General features: G+C 38.8%; 1 protein-coding gene across 1 annotated transcript; it reads left to right on the forward strand.

Moving 5' to 3' along the window:
• Nucleotides 1-1,717: 1,717 nt before the first annotated feature.
• Nucleotides 1,718-19,457, forward strand: TYR (tyrosinase). The gene is made up of 5 exons (XM_072402487.1): nt 1,718-2,593; nt 5,367-5,583; nt 6,519-6,666; nt 10,499-10,680; nt 17,680-19,457. Exons 1-5 carry the CDS (start codon nt 2,126-2,128, stop codon nt 17,898-17,900), a joined length of 1,236 nt encoding a protein of 411 aa, XP_072258588.1. The 5' UTR covers nt 1,718-2,125; the 3' UTR covers nt 17,901-19,457.
• Nucleotides 19,458-19,898: the final 441 nt, after the last annotated feature.

The raw sequence follows: 19,898 nt of genomic DNA on the forward strand, positions 1-19,898 counted from the left end.
TAGGATAACTTTTTGGCTGGACGTCCACAATAAGTTGGCTGCTTATCATTGCAGCCACTGGAAAGGGGGTCACAAACACACAAAAAAGATAAAATTGCTAAAAGAAAGCCTGATTCACACCTAATATTGTCTTTTCTAGGTTATTACCTCTTCAAGAAACATATAGTAGGGGTCTGGCGGCAGAAAAGTGCAAAGTGGTCCATTGAGTCTGACCTTTGGTATTCTTTCATTTTCAATCAAGATAAACCTATGTCTATGTACAGCATTTAATATTACTTAAAGTTTGTTCACACCTTGCATTATGATTATTAAATAAAATTTGCCTTGCAGTGCCATTTATTTGTAATAGATCCACTTGGCACACACCATGCATTGTATTGAGTTGCATCAAAAAAATGGTGCATACCCATTCTTGGCTGCACAGTGGTACATTGGCAGCCCATTCAAAATGTATTGCTGCTCTATTGCAATGCATGGTCCCCAGATCACCCATTTTAGTGCCATTCCCAATAGATAATATGTGAATTTATTACATAGTATTAATGGTATTTACCTGTAGGCACCTTCTTTGCAGAGACATCCAAAAGCTCCAAGATTGTTGCAGTGCACTGCCATCTTGCATGTGATGCAACAGCTTTGACAGAGCTAAGTGGTTTAACATTCCCCATCATTCCTCCTTTGGCTGGTAGATAAAAGATTATGCAAAAAGGTCAGAGGTGGAGGAGCTGGGCCAGCAAAAAGAGAATTTAGCCACTCAATGAGAGTCAAGGATGTGCAAGCAACAAGCGGGTTGTGCTCAGGACTGGATGCTTCTTGAAGGGCCAATTTCCTAGCAAATTTAGAAATACATTGCCAACCAATAAAAAAGTTTTCATGGAAAAAGTAAAAGAAGCAAGCAAACATTTATAATTGCTACTTTGGGCTTTCCCCGGGTCTCTTTACCTCTTTAACTGAAGTTTGTTCCAATGAGTATTTATTAAAACCTAACGTTCCTTTTTTTTTTTTTTTCCTACTGCTAGATTGAGTTCAAGCAATGATATTCATGATCAGCTGCCACATTTTCCAAACAGTGAGGAAACAGCCAGTAAGGGGTTAATTTCATGCTACCACTTGAACAATATAACATGTAGCTGAATTCTCAGGTCTCAAACTCAGATGGGGCTCAAGTGGCACAAAGAAAACTGTTGTTGCCCATAGCAAGCATACAATGTATTCCATTTGGCAGAAAATCATTAGTTGCTAAAGACAACTGAAGCTTTCAAATCCCTTTGGATCTAAATTTAGTGTCTGCCGTACAACTTTTTAATGAATGAATACTGGGAGAGCCTTGGCCAGTCACATGGTTAACCTAACTTTTTTAATTAGTTCCACTTTTCGTGCTGCATTGATCTAATTTGTCTTTGATTGAATTTGTTTGCACTATTTTAATGAGAAAAACAAACAGCAATTTAAGTATAATCTGGGTTTTTTTTCTAGATCACTCAGGCATGTTCCTTTACTTCTCATTGCAAAAGTTGGGATTAAAAATGGATTTTTGAAACATGAGATAAAATGAGTAGTCTGTTTTTAAGACACTCCATTCATTCCTGTGATCATCAGTTCACATTAGTATTTCTAATAAGGGGAGGGCTTGTGAACTTCAGTGAGGAGGAGGAAAAGTGATATAAGCCTGAACATGTGATTAGCCCAATTAATAAGTGTGGAGAGAAGAGGGATTTTTTTCCCCTTGGTCTGTTTGAGAAGTCTGAGGAGAGATACCAGGATGAAAAGTACTATGGTGCTTTTAGCAGCTAGCACCCTCTTCCTGGTACTCCGTGTCGCTTATGCACAATTCCCCAGGGCTTGTAGTACATTACAGGTCCTCCTAAGCAAGGAATGTTGCCCAATTTGGCCAACAGATAATTCTCCATGTGGAGAAGCCTCAGGCAGGGGAATATGCCAAGATGTAGTCCTCTCCGACTCTCCTGTGGGTGCCCAGTTCCCTTTCTCTGGCATTGATGACCGAGAAAACTGGCCCATGGTCTTCTACAACAGGACTTGCCAATGCCAAGGTAACTTTATGGGCTACAATTGTGGTGAGTGCAAGTTTGGCTTCAGTGGACCAAACTGAACTGTTAGACGCTCCATGGTCAGAAAGGAGATCTTTAGGATGACCACAGCTGAAAAGGACAAATTCATTGCCTATCTCAACTTGGCCAAGCATACCATCAGCCAGGACTATGTCATTTCCACTGGTACTTATGAGCAGATGAATAATGGCTCCAATCCGATGTTTGCGGATATCAACGTCTACGATCTGTTTGTGTGGCTGCATTACTACGCCTCCAGAGATGCTTTTTTGGAAGATGGCAATGTGTGGGCAAACATAGACTTTGCCCATGAAGCTCCTGGCTTTCTGCCTTGGCACAGGTTCTTTTTGCTGCTTTGGGAACGGGAAATCCAGAAGGTAACGGGGGATGAAAATTTTACTATTCCCTTCTGGGACTGGAGAGAGGCCCAGCGGTGTGAGATCTGCACAGATGAGTTTTTTGGGGGTACGCATCCTACCAGCAATGTTCTACTCAGCCCAGCTTCCTTCTTCTCCTCCTGGCAAGTAAGTACAAATTTTACCCTGGTCATGGGCCTTGTCCATTCTCCCTTACCTTTTCAGGCTCCCTATTTGCCAACACTTTAAAACTATAAGTTCACCAAGACCTTTTTACTTTTGGAATGAATGCGTGAGGCTAAAACCTGATTTTTGGGCTCAGTAAGAGATATTTGCTTTTAATTGCTGTCCCATTTTGGATACTATTTGTTAAGCACTGTTCATGATATAAATTTGTACTTTCAGTGACATTTTCAGAACAAACTTTCTTGGGTCTACCCCCACCCTATTTTCTAGTCCAAGCTGCTTGGATCAGGGAATAAGTGCGCATTCACCCTCAAAAGCTTAAACAATACTTAATTCTGCTATTGTTGCAAGTGTATCATTATGGCTACAATCCCCTTGGAAAGGAAACTCTGGGTCCAAACACTTGCTTGTGGCCTTGGGGTTCCCACTCTTTCAGCAGGGAATATTTATTTGAAATTGTGGAACTGCATCTTTCCAGTTACAAGGACCAACCCGAGCTCCCAGGTACATAGGAACCAAGTTTGGATTTATACCAAGACACCTAGGAACACAAATGGCCATCAGCTTCCACCTATAATTATCACTTTTGGGTAGATTATCCCTTTAATTCAGATCTGCAAGGATTTTGTATTGTTTTATATCTGCTATAGTGCTGAGCTGTGGTTTCTGCAAAATATATATAGGAAAAAAACAATAGATAGGCTGTCACTGCTTACCTTGTCTCTAGAGAATATTTGCCTGGCTGTCATGCTAAAGTTCTGGCCTCAATAATTTGAATCAGTGAACTGCACCAAGTACAGGCATCGAAGGGGAGATTTATTGCAATTCACACAGCAACACAATGCTAAATAGATGCAGTGAGACTTGATTTTAAAATGCTATCCTAAACTAGCACTGCAACAAATAAATCCTGCCCTTGACCATTCCATATCTGTGTGGACTTACTTCATTGAAAGGTCCAAACATAGATTTCTACATCTGATCTATTTTCTGGTCTGATAAATCAATCATGGGAATCTAAAGGGAAATTTGACACAACTGGTCTGGCCAATTGATGACCAAATAGCGATTGAAAGAACACAGATCTATTGGGTGTATCAACTATCAAGTAAAACCCATCAGAATTCTAATCACTTTCTAGCCAAGAATAATTATTAGAAAGGTAGAATCTTTGATTGTTCTTGCAGTGTTTTCAATTAATTACCAATTGGAATATTGATTGGGTGAGTCTCCTCTACAGCACCAATTCTGTTTTAGTCTTCTGCAAATCTGTCACAGTTGGCTGCCCAGGATTCCAGGGGGTCACCAATCTACATATAATTGGTTTCATACTCGGCTAAATGGGATGCAGCTTACTCATTGCATAGCAATTTTTTACCTTATTTGCTTGATAAACGTTTTCTAAATGAAAACTGACTTTGTCTTGGCTTTTATTTGTGGTGTGATTGTTCTGGGTCTGTGACTCATAAATGCAGAACACAGAGATGGGCAACTACCATAATCAAGCGTGGATCAATGATGAGAGCCCCCGCACTTCTCTCATGCCAGCTGTGATTTACAAAGCAATTAGTTATTTTATAATATATATTTATATAATATTATATTTATAACTATTTTTGCAGACTGTGAAGGTGTGATGAGGCATTTAAGTTTTTTATTTCAATCACGTCTTTATGTTGGTCTGTGCCTTTAATGTACAAAGCCCAATGGAACATGGGAAAGAACTAGTTAATAGCCCCCCTAACAAATTGTTGGCTACCCCCCTAATAAGGCCCTAATGAACATTGATAACCAAAACTGCCAGTGAGGGAGGGTCCTCCGCTACCTTAGAGGCACCATGAAATTGCTTAGAAACTACCAGTTCCACCCAGCTATCTATATTTACTGTGGCCCCTGTGACTGCTGAAGCGGCTTCCATTATCACACTCTATGAACATCTCTGCTGTTTAAGAGACTTCCGTTCTCTTTAATCACAACAAAGGAGGAAGTATGAAATAGAAGATGCAAGACAATGGCCATTTAGGCAGGCAAGACATGGGGCCACCTGAGAATGCTTAGAAGGTAACACTGGCAGCCCATTGGTCCAATCCATTTCTTCATTGATGGCATTGATGAAAAAACTTCAGGGCATGCACCAAAAAAAACAAAATTAAGGCAGGTTGAAACTTTGCATGCCTTCTGACTTTTAAAGTCCAGATAATTTCAGTACAGTAAAAGCTGTATAAGACGTCATCTGCAGGCTGCTATCCTTGCATCTTCTCTTTTTCATCTTCTAGGCTATCAAATCACCACAGCAGAGAAAGTGGATATTGAAGATACAAGGATACTAGCCTACAATGGCTGATTTTAGCACGGTGTAATGTGAAGCAGGAACCCTGGTAGGTCCTACCTTATACTATAGGATAGTACTCCTGATAGGAGTTTGGTGTGTGAGCCCCCAGGTGAGTAGGAGTGCTCTGGTGTGTTAGTGTTTTTTTATATATATTAGTATAATAAAATAATATCTTTCATCTTGGCTTTTGAATCTAGTTATTTCCTTTCTTCTGTTCTCATGCAGAGGAACTTTGCAACTCCTGAAATGTGTTGGCATTCTATGTTGAGTCCAATTCCTTTTCTGTACTTTTTAAAACTGGAATAATGCTTCCATTTTTCTGTTTTCTTAAGAACCATGAGCAAGCATTATGACTTACCCAAATAATCCAAAGTTCCTCACTACTTTAACATTATTAAAAATAAAATGGACCTGTCCTTGCAGATTGTCTGTAGTCAGGCTGAAGAGTATAACCGCCTGGGAATTTTCTGTAATGGCACAAATGAAGGTCCTCTTCTGAGAAGCCCTGGACGCCATGATATCTCCCGCACTCCCCGGTTGCCCACGTCTGCAGAAGTGGAGGCTGTTTTATCCATATCAAATTATGATACTGGAGTCATGGATCGATCTGCCAACTTCAGCTTCAGGAACATGTTAGAAGGTAAGCTGCACCTCAAAATGTTTATAGGGATAAACTTTTGGGGGGAATAAATCCAGAAATGTTCCCATTGCTGGATGTGAATGTAGTTTGCAGCATTGGCACCATCATTACTTGTGGGGATTTAGTAATTAATGTTTTGTCATGCAAGAGTAAAATCTCGGCCTAAACAAGAAATAAAATAAGGTTTAAATAATTTGGGCCCTGAAGTAAAGTTGCAATTACTTTGTAAACCCCTCGGAGAGGGGTGTATTACATAGATGCACACCTAAAGGTCTGAGCAATAAATTAAAGCTTGATGCCAGCCAACATGTTTTAAGAAATCACTAACATTTTTGTTTTAAACCATATCTATGTGAAGCTTGAATATTGTTCTGGATAAAGTGGTGAAGGTTTATTACTACTTACAGAACGTAATTGTTCCCCTGTTTTGTATGGTGTGGGTGTGGAACGGATTTTGTACCGGTAATCCCTGAGTTACATCCGAGATAGGGACTGTAGGTTTGTTCCTAAATTGAATTTGTATGCAAGTTGGAAAAGGGACATTTTTAAAAAAAAATGCAATTAGAACAGATGTTTGTCTCAACATATTAGGCAGCGTGGTGTCAGTTGTTGTATAAAATCCTCACTGTGGGTTAATCACAAACAAAACAAAAAAACAAAAATCTTTATGGAGCCTAGACATTCATTTACTTCTGGAGCAAGCTGTGCTTTGATATGCAAAAAGAAACAACTGCAGAGTTTGTCTTGGTCATTAAAAGAGTTACAATATGTTGCAGAAGTCATGCGAACCGCCCCTCCCCACTATCAAACCTCCGTCCTCCACACGAGGGACCAGGGAAGCCCCATTCGTATCTAGGAGTCATCCGTATGTCAGATGTTCTTAACTTGGGAACTACCTGTATATTAAGATTTCTCTGAATTTTTGTTTTAACCAGGGTTTGCCGTTCCAACATCTGGGATTGCGTACAGGTCACAGAGCACTATGCACAATTCCCTTCATGTGTATCTGAATGGCTCCATGTCCTCTGTTCAAGGATCTGCCAAGGACCCCATCTTTGTTCTTCACCATGCGTTTGTCGACAGGTAAGTTTTCCGTATTTAGCATAGCAGTGAAAATCTCAATCTTTGCCTGTTTCCATTTCTTGGTTGTTATTGTGCATCATTTGTAGATAGGATGGTTTCTTTCATTGGAAGGAAAGTGTATTCAATACATGGAGTAAAATTCCAAATGATGATGAAGATATATATGTTATGTTCAATAAAAATGCATGCCTAAGCAAATTGGCAAATCCACATATATAGGCAGATAAAGTATTATTGAGCTCTGCCCAAGAATTATGCAGTTGCCCAACTTTGGGATTCCAATATGGTCCATTTTGGGTTCCTCCCCAGGAAGAACAGTGAGAAGCACAGAAGTCTTATTGCCTCTTTAGGAATAATTCAACACAAAAGTTATTTCATGGTTCTGATTGGTCTGTCAATATTTTAGATCGTTTCTAAAGATTAGCAAATTCACATTGTTTGGTTTACTAATCTGACCCCCCATTCTGCCAAAAAATGTTTCATGTGCAAATATCTGGTGTTCTGATTTTTCTGTATTCCCTGACCTCTAGTAGGTTTTGCACCCATATCTATTATTTTGTTTATTAGGAACATAATAAAATGTGTCTATAAATACCTGGAACTTGACTGACATACACCTCCCATCCCCCCCCCCCCCCCCCCCCGCATTACTGTCATGTGACACACCACATGATCTAATTTAGAAAGCCACAAAGGAAACGGGTGGAGGAGAACTCAACATTGTGCTCCTTTTTAGGCAGAGCTGACAGGTAAAACATGTTCTACAATATCAGTTGCTATTTCAGGGACAAGGAATTCTGACAGAGGTCTGCACATACCACACACGGAGAAAATAAATAAAAAACACAAAGGACTCTTCTGCAATATGCTGCGGGTGCATCCCACCTATCTACAGGAAACATCCCCCGAACGGGCAATGGGTGGAAATCTCATTAACCAGGTCATGAAATATATAAAAGTCATCTATAGGCAATTACACCAAACCATTTCAACAGAACACAGAACAGATTTTTTTCTTGGCAAGCCAGATATAAACGCCTAAATCCAACATCCAGGTCCCTGGTTTTGGATACCCTACTAGTTTCTTTGCACTTGTCTACTGCAGGCTCTTTTCGCCCCTTAAATAAACCTAAAGCTGGATATCCAATAGAAAATGCCAACATTAATAATGTACAGACAATTGGAAACCCATGGTAATCATGAAAGCCTAGCGTTGGATAAAAGAACCTCACACCTTGGGAAGCAAGATACACTTGCCTAAATTGGTCATCCAGGTCTTGCCAGTGCTGTTTTTTTTTAATACCTTACAGTTGATGAAGGATCTTCTCGATCCTGAAAGCATCCCGTGTGCTAGATATCCAATAGGAAATGCCTATTGTCAAAAAGATGTACTGGCATCCAGGTCTGCTGCTAGGGCTCTTTTTGGATCCCCTTTCACTGACATAATTACTGCAGACCCTTCTAGATCCTGAAAGGTCCTCCATGCAGGATATCCAGTAGGACATGTTTGGTGACCCCTTTGTAAGTACAATGGCAAACATGCAAGCCTGAAGCTTGCTAAAAGAATATTGTACGTAAGTCACCCTGTGGTTAAATCCTCCAATAAACACCGGCACATTTATTTTTTTGGCAATCTGCCCTTAACAATACCAGTACAGTCATGCTCAATTTCGTTCTGGTGTTTATTCTATCACATCTTCCAATTAGCCCAGCCAACTGTATTCATTTTGAACACCCAAACCTACGCAACATAATTACATATGAACTCCTAGTAGATAATAAAAAAATGATGCATGCATATCTGTATTCGATAACCCTTTTTTAAATATATTTGTACCTGAGCTTGACTTGGCTCTTGCAATCTTTGTGCAGCATAACAGAAAGAGAGAAGTATATAAGTGGAAAAAAGTCATAAGTCAATCAAGTTCAACCACTAGAGAAATAAACATATCCCAGATAACCCCAAAGACATAGTTGATCCAGAGGAAGGCAAAAAAAATCCTTGCAGAGCTTGGCACAATTTGCTCCAACAAGAAGGAAAAATTCATTCCTGTTCCAGTGAAGCAATCGGATGTTCCCTGGATCAACGGTCTGTTATCTTTACTTTAAAATTTTAATACCCATTTAGTAGTATTCAGAATCAGGATGGCATACTATAGTGCAAGGGGCCGGGCCATGCTCATAAAAGAACAGCGTCATAAAGATGAGGTCATCAGTTCAGTTTCTACTTTCACTTTCCAGTTACAGGGGAGGTGAACCGGAAAGTTAAAATTAACCACAGTAGGTTCCTTCTCTGGCCTATAAAGGCTTATGGTGTGGCATGCTACGTAACACTTTTTACGGCTTTTTACAAATTGGGTTGACAAATAAAAATGTTTAGGCAGGTGAAATCTCTCCCATGTATGTGTTCTATCATTAGCTTTGTACTCGGAATTCTATATAATGCAATTCTTGCATTTTCTTTTTTTAGTCTAGAGTGCTACTTTTTTGCTTTGCAGCAATATTAAATCAAGCAATAGGGAAGACCATTTAATGATGGCCCTGATTTTCTGGAGATGCCTGCCAGCTGCTGGCAGATGCATCACTTTGTGAAATTGAACCTGACAGTGAGATCTGAGAACTGGCATGAAGTTTACAATTTTATGCTATTCTGAAGTGTCTCTGCTATGTTTACACTATACATGTCCCCCGCTGCCTTTTGCATGATCAGTTTCCTAACACGCGGCTCCCTCCAGACCTGTGCAGAGACGGCTGTCAAAATTCCATGTGCGATGGATTCAGTTACAATTGAAATGAGTTTAGTCCCAGAGACATTTTGTATTGCAAACAATGATTTGTTGGTGATGTTGGATTTACGGAAGGACGATCTGCAGAGAAAATCATTCTGTTGGGAGCAGTTTTTGAAGTACTAAGAAATTGTAGTTAAAGTCAAAATAATTTTTGCAGAAAAAAATTGATATTTTGCTTTAAAAGTTTCTGCATTTGGTGTAAGGGCGTGTGTTTAATCCAGAAATAAAGCTGATATTTGGGTAAGGAGGCTTTTGATGCTGATAGCCATTTGGGGACCCCTACCAACACCATCACCATCATTCTTAATGCAAGCCTTAACAGTAAAGTAGATTTAAACTTTACAGAATATAATATCTTAAGCAACTGGCATGTCCTTGCCAATATTGGCATTGACTGCATGTAAGTCCTAAAAGTAACTAAAGTAGACTAAGCACTATGCAATATGCTGGGGCTAGAAAAGTACATGGTACAATAAGTAATGTGTTAATATGGTCACTTGCAGTGTGACAGGATTGCAAAAAAGAAAAATTGTAAGATAGGCATAGCCTCTTGTCAACCTATAACATGAAGGTTGAGAAAGGTCACCCAATGTAACTTTAAGTTTGACCTAAATCAGGTACCTAAAATCTTTAATAAGCTTTAAAATCTAATGTTTTTCCTTCTTCCTATATCTGAAGCTATCTCTTATATACTTGGGGATGCTTCCATGAAGGTCCTTGTTCAATTTGTTTCTGTTATGGGTGACTACTTTTTCACAGCCAACCTGGTGTGTTGTTCCCCTGCCTCAACTCCACCACAGGAGACTCCTTATACAGCATGGCCCACCCATCAGAAAGCTTTCTCCAGTACACATTCCTCAAATTATGGTTTGGCTTGGCCTCTATTTGCTTTTCCAACACAACCTGTGAAGTGGTTAGCTTAATGTGCGTGGCTTCATTCCAATAGCCCCCTTGGTTCCCTAAACTAGTTGGTCTTATGGGCAATCCATTCAACTACCAATATTTCTATGTAACCGTAGTGTGTGTGTATTTTTTTTTTTCAGTATTTTTGAACAATGGCTTAGAAGACATCAGCCCTCACTGGATGTTTTCCCAGAAGCTAATGCACCAGTTGGACACAATCGGGAATACCACATGGTTCCATTTATTCCATTGTATACAAATGGAGAGTTCTTTGTCCAATCAAGAGACCTGGGGTATGATTATGATTACCTGGTGGAATCAGGTATGCCAAATTTTGTTTGTTATTGTCATTAGTGAATTTGCACGTTCGGCAAATCCTGTTTAAATTCAGTGAGCATGCAGTTAGCCTCAAATCACATTGAAGGTGAATCTTACTAGGTTTTGCCATTTTAGGGCTAATAGACAATCTACTATTTATAAATAAATGAAAATCTGGACAATGCCATGGGGCAGTGGTCAACAAACTGTTTGGTGGTTTGTGGCTCTGGTCGGTGTGCCCCCCATCGGGGTCAAGGTAAGGACCCTGCTGGGGGGGGCACACCGGCCAGAGCTGAGGACCATGTCCACTGTATGTATCGCAGGCTCAGGGCGATGGGTCGGTTGTGTCTCTGGACCAGTTCAGAGCCTGCGATGGGAGAGCGGACGGGTTCTGTCATCATGACGGTACTCTAGGGGAAGTTTTTTTCCCTTTAAGTGACACACGGCTCCCCGCACAAGCATGGTCCGGAGTTCATAGATTAGTGGTCCGTGAGCTCTGAAAGGTTGGCAACCACTGCCATGGGGGACATGTACCAATGCAAACAAACTAGGAAGAAGAGCTTTCTGTATGGCATGAAAGGCTACCATTAATTGTTTAAATACCATACTTGGGCGGGGGGCATAGCCTTAGAAAATATAGACGTGTATAATCGGTAATCAGTGGAACATTCAAAAACACTGAACATCCTACATTTTTTCCTGAAAATTTTTGGGCTTCAACCATTTGTACACTCTGTACAACTTGTGGTCTTTCAATAATTAGCAATACATCCAATAGGTGTTTTTATTTCTCCAGGAAACCTTGGCACTGGCCTGCCTGTAAATTGCCAACGGTTTTATTAACTCATTGTTACAACTTATTTTTTATAATAGGGTGATTATAGGCCAAGCTATATAGCGAACTTTTATTGTTGTTTTTAGGATAGTGAGGTGAGAGTGATATAAAGTGAAGTAGTTTAGGTGCACACTGTTTTTGCACTTTGGACAGTTTTAGGAACTGATGGTCATTAGAAAATGAATATGGGGATTTAGGCACCCCAAAATGAAATAATGCCCTATAAACATAAAAAGTGAAGAGCAGCCAAAAAAAAAAATATACTCCAAAAAAGTTTGTGTAAAAGACCCCTTTAAATTTTGTGTGCATCAAAAACCCAGTGTTTTAGGAAAGTTTTACAGCAAAAACATTTTAACAGCAGTTAAAACATTAAAGATCAGATTTAAACTTGGTAAGGGCAGCAGAGGGGGTTGATTTGCTAAAAAGCTAGTGGTTAGAACTGGCATAGATCCCTAACTGAACCTAATTTCTCCCCACAACAGTTTGTCAATACATATAATATGGCTAATCTGCCTCCCTCTCCCCTTCCCTGGTTTATCCATATGCCTCTTCAATATCCTTTCTAGGGGTTCTGGTTTTGGTTTGGTCATACAGTGCCTTTTGAATTCCTAGGTAAATCAGCACATGAATTTTCCAGGATGGCAAATCTTAAACCCATGATATTAGATAACCAGTACCTTTTATTAAAAATAAATATATAAATCTGATATACACTGTTTTTTTTTTACTGGTTAAAGCCTTCCGTGACACTATTCCTAACAATGATTGTCAATGTCATCCAGTGGTGGAAGTACCAAGATGAAGTTCTTGTGAATAAGTAGAGCTGTTGAGAATAGAGTTTTTGTTAAAACTTACCTGGAGAAGATGGACTATCATGGGAGAACCTGAGTAATCCAGCAAACTAGAAATAGATCTGGTCCAGGATTGAAATTATTTGCCAAATAGCAAATAATTTTTAAGAAATCCATTTGCTGGATCACCCAATTCCCAATTTCTCCCAATATACTCTCTCCTCTTCAGTCTTGGAGAGCTTTAATAAATCAGGCCTGCTCTATATATGGCCCAAAGTTTTTGTTGAGCACAAAGAATGCAAGGAATCTTGAAAGTTTATGACTACCTGTGCCACTGGAGAGATTATATCTCTATATATCTTGTTGGCTAAACTCTCAAAGACAAATTGAAAAAGCAAAACTTTCAAATTGTCACCAAAGCAAAAAGTAAGGGTACATCTTTTAGTCTTTTCTGGGGGCAAGTATGAGTGAAACTTCTTTCTAAGTCCTGTTGGAACAGTGAGGCAAGTTAAAAAGAAATATTTAAGGGACCGCTAAGAAATATAAATGATGGGTTTGAACTTTTCCTCCTTTGTCAATACATGGTTATATTGTCCTCTAAATATAAACCAGCTCTCTGTATCCGCAATATTCTTCCTGAGAGCTCTCTGCTTGTAGACCATAGTGGGAATAAAGCTGGAGTATGAATAATTCTCCAGAATGATTAGGGAGACCTGTGATTACTTGGCCTGCTGATTGACGCTCGTAACAGCACCAAGATGCCAGCAATCAGGAAAATGTGCATAGTGAAGGGGTCTGCTGTGCTTGAGCATTGCTAAAATTAAATATAAAAGCCACAGGTAAATGGTGTCCCCTGTGTATGTACGTATTGGCGATGTCACTGGTTCTCAAATTTGATAGGTAATGAAAACAAAGTTCTTATAGCGTAATTGCATTAGCATTTTCGTGAAGGTGGAACCAGAAGAACTAAAACTTTAGCAGGTGTTGCCTCCTCTCTGGGTGCTCATTGATTTTCTGGTGGATCAAAAGCTGTTTTTCTGTTCTTGCAGTGTTTTAGCATAAGAATATATGGATGTACTGCAGAGATGTGCTTCAATTTTAATTTCCCACACATCCTGGGATGTATTTATTTTACATGCAAAATTAAATTTATATTTTTACTAACTTTTCAAAAATACATTAGATCTAATGTGACAAAGAAATAACTAAAAAAATAAATAGAAGGCAAAGAACATCTTACAACAACACAACACAGGGTACCATATATGGTGTGTCTGATGTAATTCTGATACCCTGTATAGATCAAACAGGTGCCATTATTGAGAAATGTCTAAAAGACAAACAATGTTACATTACAAAATGGCATAAAATACAGAAATAGCAATACTAGTGGCTTAGGGAATCGGCAGTCAAGAGTCCTTGCTGCTTACATCAAGGGGTATGTTGGCAACAAGGCCTATGGTAAAGCCATATATTTCATGGGAAAAAAATTGGAGCAACAGGAATAACAAGTAGAAAAAGGGCTGGATCAAAACAAACCTACGGAGACCTGGCAGGGGACTGGGACAGGGCCCATATGACTTTCTTATAGCATTCCTAATATCCAAGTAATTATCAAGGTGAAAGGGTAATAACAGGGTGGTAATTATCGTACAGTAAGTCATTCATTGTTCCATGCCAAAGGAGCTGCTATACAAAGAACAAGGTGACAGGAGAAATACCCATATCGGGATACTGCATCTCCTTGGGAGTTGGTTGCCTATCTGCAGTATAAATAGTCTCCATATTTATTTTTTTATTGCTATGTGGTGAATCTCTGTATTGGAAGGAAGCAAGTAAGTCTTTTGAAGTATAAACCATCTGTCATGTACTCATTTTAGCCATTGGTTTAGCTGTTTGACTGGTGCCGAGTGTTAGACTAAAATTGACCCAAAGCCATTTCCATTTCCCGTCAAGGAAGCCCTATGAGGCCTCCATTTGAAGGGATAAAATTTCAGTTAAAAGAACACCTGTGAGTACTGTGCAAAGTTTATGAAGCCAGGTAGTGAGATTGGAACATTGCCTGGATTTAATTAAAACATTTAGTCTTGTGCACTGTTCAATGCCACTTCCAACTTTTTAATGAAACTGCCATTGATGAATCCACTCCAATGCACTTCCCTGTGGCTTGGACCTGCTCTCTAGCTGCTGGGAAACAATCACTTGGCATGATCAGCAGCACAGGGTCCTTAGATAAAGGCTGGATGCTTTTTAGTATGCATTTTGCAATTTTTCGACAAGTACAGCTGGAGTGAAGAAGCCAGAAAAAAAGGACAGCCGTATATACCCAGGACAATGGTAATTACAGCGATTTTATTCATGGCTAGTTTTATTAGGACCATTAATTCTACAATGTTATGGGCTTCATAGCATATTCTCTTTTTACGTGTCCCTCATCTAAATTAGGACTTTCCTGCTGAATATCATTGGAGAACCTCATTGGGTATGCGAGGGATAGAAAGAGGTGTATTCTGTATAGCAACAGGATGGGGGAATGAGAAATATGAGTTGATGGACTGGATGACTTATAGAGAAATTCTTCTAGATTTTAGCAGAGTCTCCACATTAATGTTCAACATCCACCCATTCTTGTCCTTATCCAATCAATGAATGTCACACACACAGATGATTATTCATCTAGCTGGAGAGATGTTTAAAGATGCACTTCTATCACTATAATAGAAATATCAGCAGAAAAAACAACTTGACAGCTTATCTAATAATGGCCAACTACACCAAACCATAAAACTAAATAAAAACTAAATTAATATAGTACTGAGTGCTGAACAAAAATCTATAATATAGTATTGTTCACATCATGTCAATCACACACACTTTACTATGGTTAAAAAAAAAAAGCTTGGGAAATCTTCAAAACTATACAAAAATACCAAAGCACCATGGCCTTGGTAAATGAGTAAAATGCTTTATTGACGAAATATAAATACACTAAAAAAGCAACATTAATGTCTAACTGTACAGTTGCCATTTAGAGGTCATGTATGATGGATAGAAATGAACTGGAAAGGTTGAGTTGCTCCTCATATTGCATAGTTCTGGTTGATCCAAAGTTGGTTGTAGGGTCCAATAGAGACATGAGCCGTAAGCCTAGGGGTTCTGTTTCAAAATATCTACGAGAGAATCCGTTAGATGCCACCAAACTGGCATATGGGCATCTTGCTGTCTAACCTATTTCTTAGATGTGTTCCCTTCATCAGAGCCTGTCCACTTCAGCATGGACTCTATAATACCCTTACCAGGAGGCCCTAGACCAAATAACCGGCTACTGTTATATTTACATCTGATAGTCTTTTGTTATACATTGGAATGAAAGTTTATATCGTATATTATGATGTTTGAGTCTAACATGTGACAAGAATTGTCACTTAAATACATTCCCAATTTCCAAGGTTGGAAGATATGGGAGTTGTCCCAAGGTCCTGAAAAGGTGGAGAAAAAGTATTCCGGCTTCCAAGCTCCACTCATAAAACTGATGTAAATAATCTACACTCTAACAATTAACATTCCTGAATCTGGCTGAAATAGATTGATAGCAATTTTTTTTTATATGTAATAAAACATGGATGTTGGCATAATTGCAGGAATTTATGATATATCATTAGCTGTTTTTTTCCTTGATTTGCATAAGATTTACAGTTGCATGCTGAGAACTTAAGCAGATGTAGAACTTCAGATTCATAATGTCAAATGGGTATTGGCCAAACTCCACTGGTATAAGGCAATGGCCTAAAGGTAAAGAAGCACACCTGTTCTTTTTCTAAAGGAGGTTAAAAAATAGATCTGCATTAAATTAAATCTTCTTTTTTGTAAGTGGTGTGCCTGGATTTATTTTGGCATGAGCAGTGATTTGTGCAGTTTGTACAGAAGAGCTTAGGGGGAGGGATTCTGATCTGGTTGAGCAAAATAGAAATGGATAAGAAATAGTTGAAATAGATGGGACAGTCATGAGTTAATCATTGTTGGGAACTAGGAAAGGGACCTGCAAATGAAAGTAAAACTACAACAAAGAAATATCAGGTCTCTGCCGCTGATTTGGGGACGTTGTCATGCTGATTGCTCTAAATGCTTTATAAGCCGCTGATTTGAAACACATGCAGGAGCTTGAACGCCTGCAAACTCTCACTGAATAAATGGCTCAAAATATCTAGGCAATGGGATCAGTATACTACTATAGCATTTTGAAATGGTCAATGGCAACCTACATATATCTCTGTGAAAGAATAATGCAGCCGCCATGACTCTTACCTTAATCATTTCCCAAATTTGTTCCTTATTGTGATCATGTTAGTTTCTTGTAAACTAAATTCAATTCTCCTAAATTATTTAGAGGTTTGATGCAGCATTTTCACTCAAGTCGTAGCTTGTCATGTTGTTACACTTTGACACGTTTGCTTTCTAGAATTTAATCAATCGTGTTTGTGCCGATACAAACCTCAGAATACATTATATGGTATTGATACAGTAACAAGATAAATGGGGTGTGTAGTACATGGCAGTGATTGTCTGGGTTTAAAGTTCCTGAGGGGACCATGTAACAACCCTCTGGGGGCCACATCATTGTCAATGGGTTCTTCTGTTTGTGCATGTTGTCTATTGATGTATAAAAATGTGAGCAGGGTTTTCTGAGCACACTAAGGGATAGTTTACAAGAATACCATTTTTTGATCAAATATTCATCTGTCTGTGCATTGATTTTGGATTTTTGATTATCCACCATTTTTTTTATACCTACTTTATAAATGTTCCTTCTAGAAAACCCCTTCTCACACTGGCTAGTCATCTATGATGAAATAAAATAAATTTCTTGAAGTTGGCATGCAAAGTATATTTAAATAGAAGAATGATGGTTTCAAATGATGGTTTTAGGTCTTGTGGTCCATGGAACCTTTGGCTTTTCTAAACCCCTTGCAGTTTTGGAGTACTTGTTACCCAAACTAAGCTCCCATTGGTTCTTTCTTTTGCTTCATTTTGTGATATTAGTCATCATTTTGGACACTAACTGCCTGCCCATGGAAATATTTTAGAGGGTAAATTAAGCATTAATCTATTAAAGTCCTGAATTTGTTGACTTTTTTGTAATGTTCTACCCAGCAAAATAATAATGAAGATTGGCCATATTGGATGCAGCCCCATATCGTTTTATCTTACAATTTGGGCCTCCCAGTTAATCCCCTTAGGTTCCTAAACTCATCATCGAATAGTTGATGATCATTAATATGTACAAAATGTTTTTCTTGCCCAACCACAATACAATTAAAATATTGCAACTTTCACTTGGCTACAAAGTTAACGTAACAATCTCCTTTCATTTGCTCAGGTTCTTTCCAAGACTTCCTGTTGCCCTATTTGGAGCAAGCAAGACAAATCTGGCAGTGGCTCGTTGGAGCAGCAGTGGTTGGAGGGTTGATCACTGCGGTGATTGCAACCATCATCAGCTTATTGTGCCGAAGCAAAAAAAGGAGAACTATTTTAGAGGAAACCCGACCACTTCTCATGGAAGCTGAAGATTATCAGGCCACTTACCAATCTAATCTATGATATGTGGGTTGCAGCTAAATAGAAGTTATCATATATCCTTATGTTGCAGCTATTTTGTGGGCTAAACCAACATCTGGGAAAGTGGTCCCCACTCCTGCACTTAAAGGGACATCTGTGCATGTTTAGGTTCCATAATGGCTGACCGCATGATTCGTGAGTAACCAGAATGCCTTGATTACCTTTTTTTAATGTGTTTTCATTTATCTCCATGATAATGTGTATTATAATTTTACACATCCCAGATATTACAGTTATGGTTGTGTGATACCCAACAGGCAGGAAGAGTGGGGGCCCGAAGCCCCAAAGGTGTTGAAAGTGCAAAACCACTGTCCATTTTTGTACAGCCATAGATGTTACAAGACTTGACTGTTTTTTTCAGGTGCTATTAGGCCTATAGAATCTCAAAAAATCATTTGAGTTGCCAACACTATAATTTGGTTATTATGGGAAGATGCTCCAGATACATCCAGTCTGTTTTCTTGGTGGATTTTAAGCCCCAACTAACTTTTTTATTCCCTTCTTTTCCAGTCATTGGATAATCCTAATGGGCATCCCGTAAGAAAAGGAAACCTTCAATTACAGAAATACTGGGGCTTACATTACTGACCTCTTCCACTAAATGCTAGCTAATGATTCCATGCTGATCCATTAGCTTCAATGCCTAATCAGTTACTGCAGACCAGAAATGGCTCAAACCCCATCTACATACTTGTTTCTGAAAGCACTGAAGCCAGGGGTTCAGTATGAAGAGAGGTTAATGGTGGCATTTTCAATGGCTGGATTCATATTGGTGTTCTGTTAGTACATGTGCTTTATACCATACATTGTGCTAAGATGGTGTAATTATTTAAATAAACTGTTGTTAAATCAGGGTGCATGCACTACTTTTGCAATACAGTGGGTCACAACCCAGTAGTGTGTTCCTGCTTTTTGTGGTGTGCTAAAGAAATGTTTTGGTGTCCATTACAAATGAATTGCAGCATGTGTTTTCAGTACAACAGTTTGAAACCAGCCTTACACCATATTGAAGTTTAAAAACCAGTCTATTAATAAATAGAATAGATGTTATTCAAATGAGTATGTTGTCAATACATCTCTATGCACATTAAAACAGATCTTGCATATTTTTCCAGTGCAGGGCAATGCAACGCACAGAGCACATCTATATGTATGGTGAGTTTTTGGTGCAAATGCATTGCAGCACACTGGGAATATGCAATTAACATATTATTTAGCATTGCAAAACAAATCTAAATTAGTTTTTATTGCATATGTTCTGATGTGAACAAACCCTGGGCAAAAGGTGACTAGCAGCTAATAGGTTATTGTCTTATAATGTACCATCAGTACATCTATCCTGTTATGGGCAACACCAAATTTTTTCTTGTTCTCCAGTTTTTGGAACCCAATATGTGCAACAGTATGTAATTAAAACATGAAGTACCCAGAATGTACATGTTCAAATGCTCATACTATTAAGATATATACATTTTAGATATATATATCCTGTTATAAATTGTCTGAAATGGAACCGAAAAATAAAATTTTATGAACTTGGGCGAAAAGGACACAACTTATTTTTTTTTTTCTTGGATTGATTGTTCTGTGTGCATGTGCAATTTGGTAATCTTGAAAAGTCATGCACATATTGGTTTGTGTGAGTTAGAAATTATTTGCATGACCTACCACTTTAACCAACGACAAGATGCCATCTTAAAACCATGGTGAAACACATCCCATTTAGTGCCTAACATATCCTTCCTGTATATTTTTTTAAGTCATTAAGACAGATATCAGACATTGCTCTATTACTAGAGCTTCAATTGGGCTCCTAAGAGTCTTTCACATGCCTTGAGTAGCCTCCCAAACCTTGGCTAAATACCTCCAGTTCTAAAAAGCTCTGATACTTCATAATTAGAGTTTTTACCTGCCACTTGGGCCCTTCCGAACATCTCTACTGGTCCATTACTGATGGGTAGCTTTGATAGCCAAAGGAAA

The sequence above is a fragment of the Pyxicephalus adspersus genome, chromosome 1 (genome assembly GCF_032062135.1).
Source record: "Pyxicephalus adspersus chromosome 1, UCB_Pads_2.0, whole genome shotgun sequence".
NCBI classification, from domain to species: Eukaryota; Metazoa; Chordata; class Amphibia; order Anura; family Pyxicephalidae; genus Pyxicephalus; species Pyxicephalus adspersus.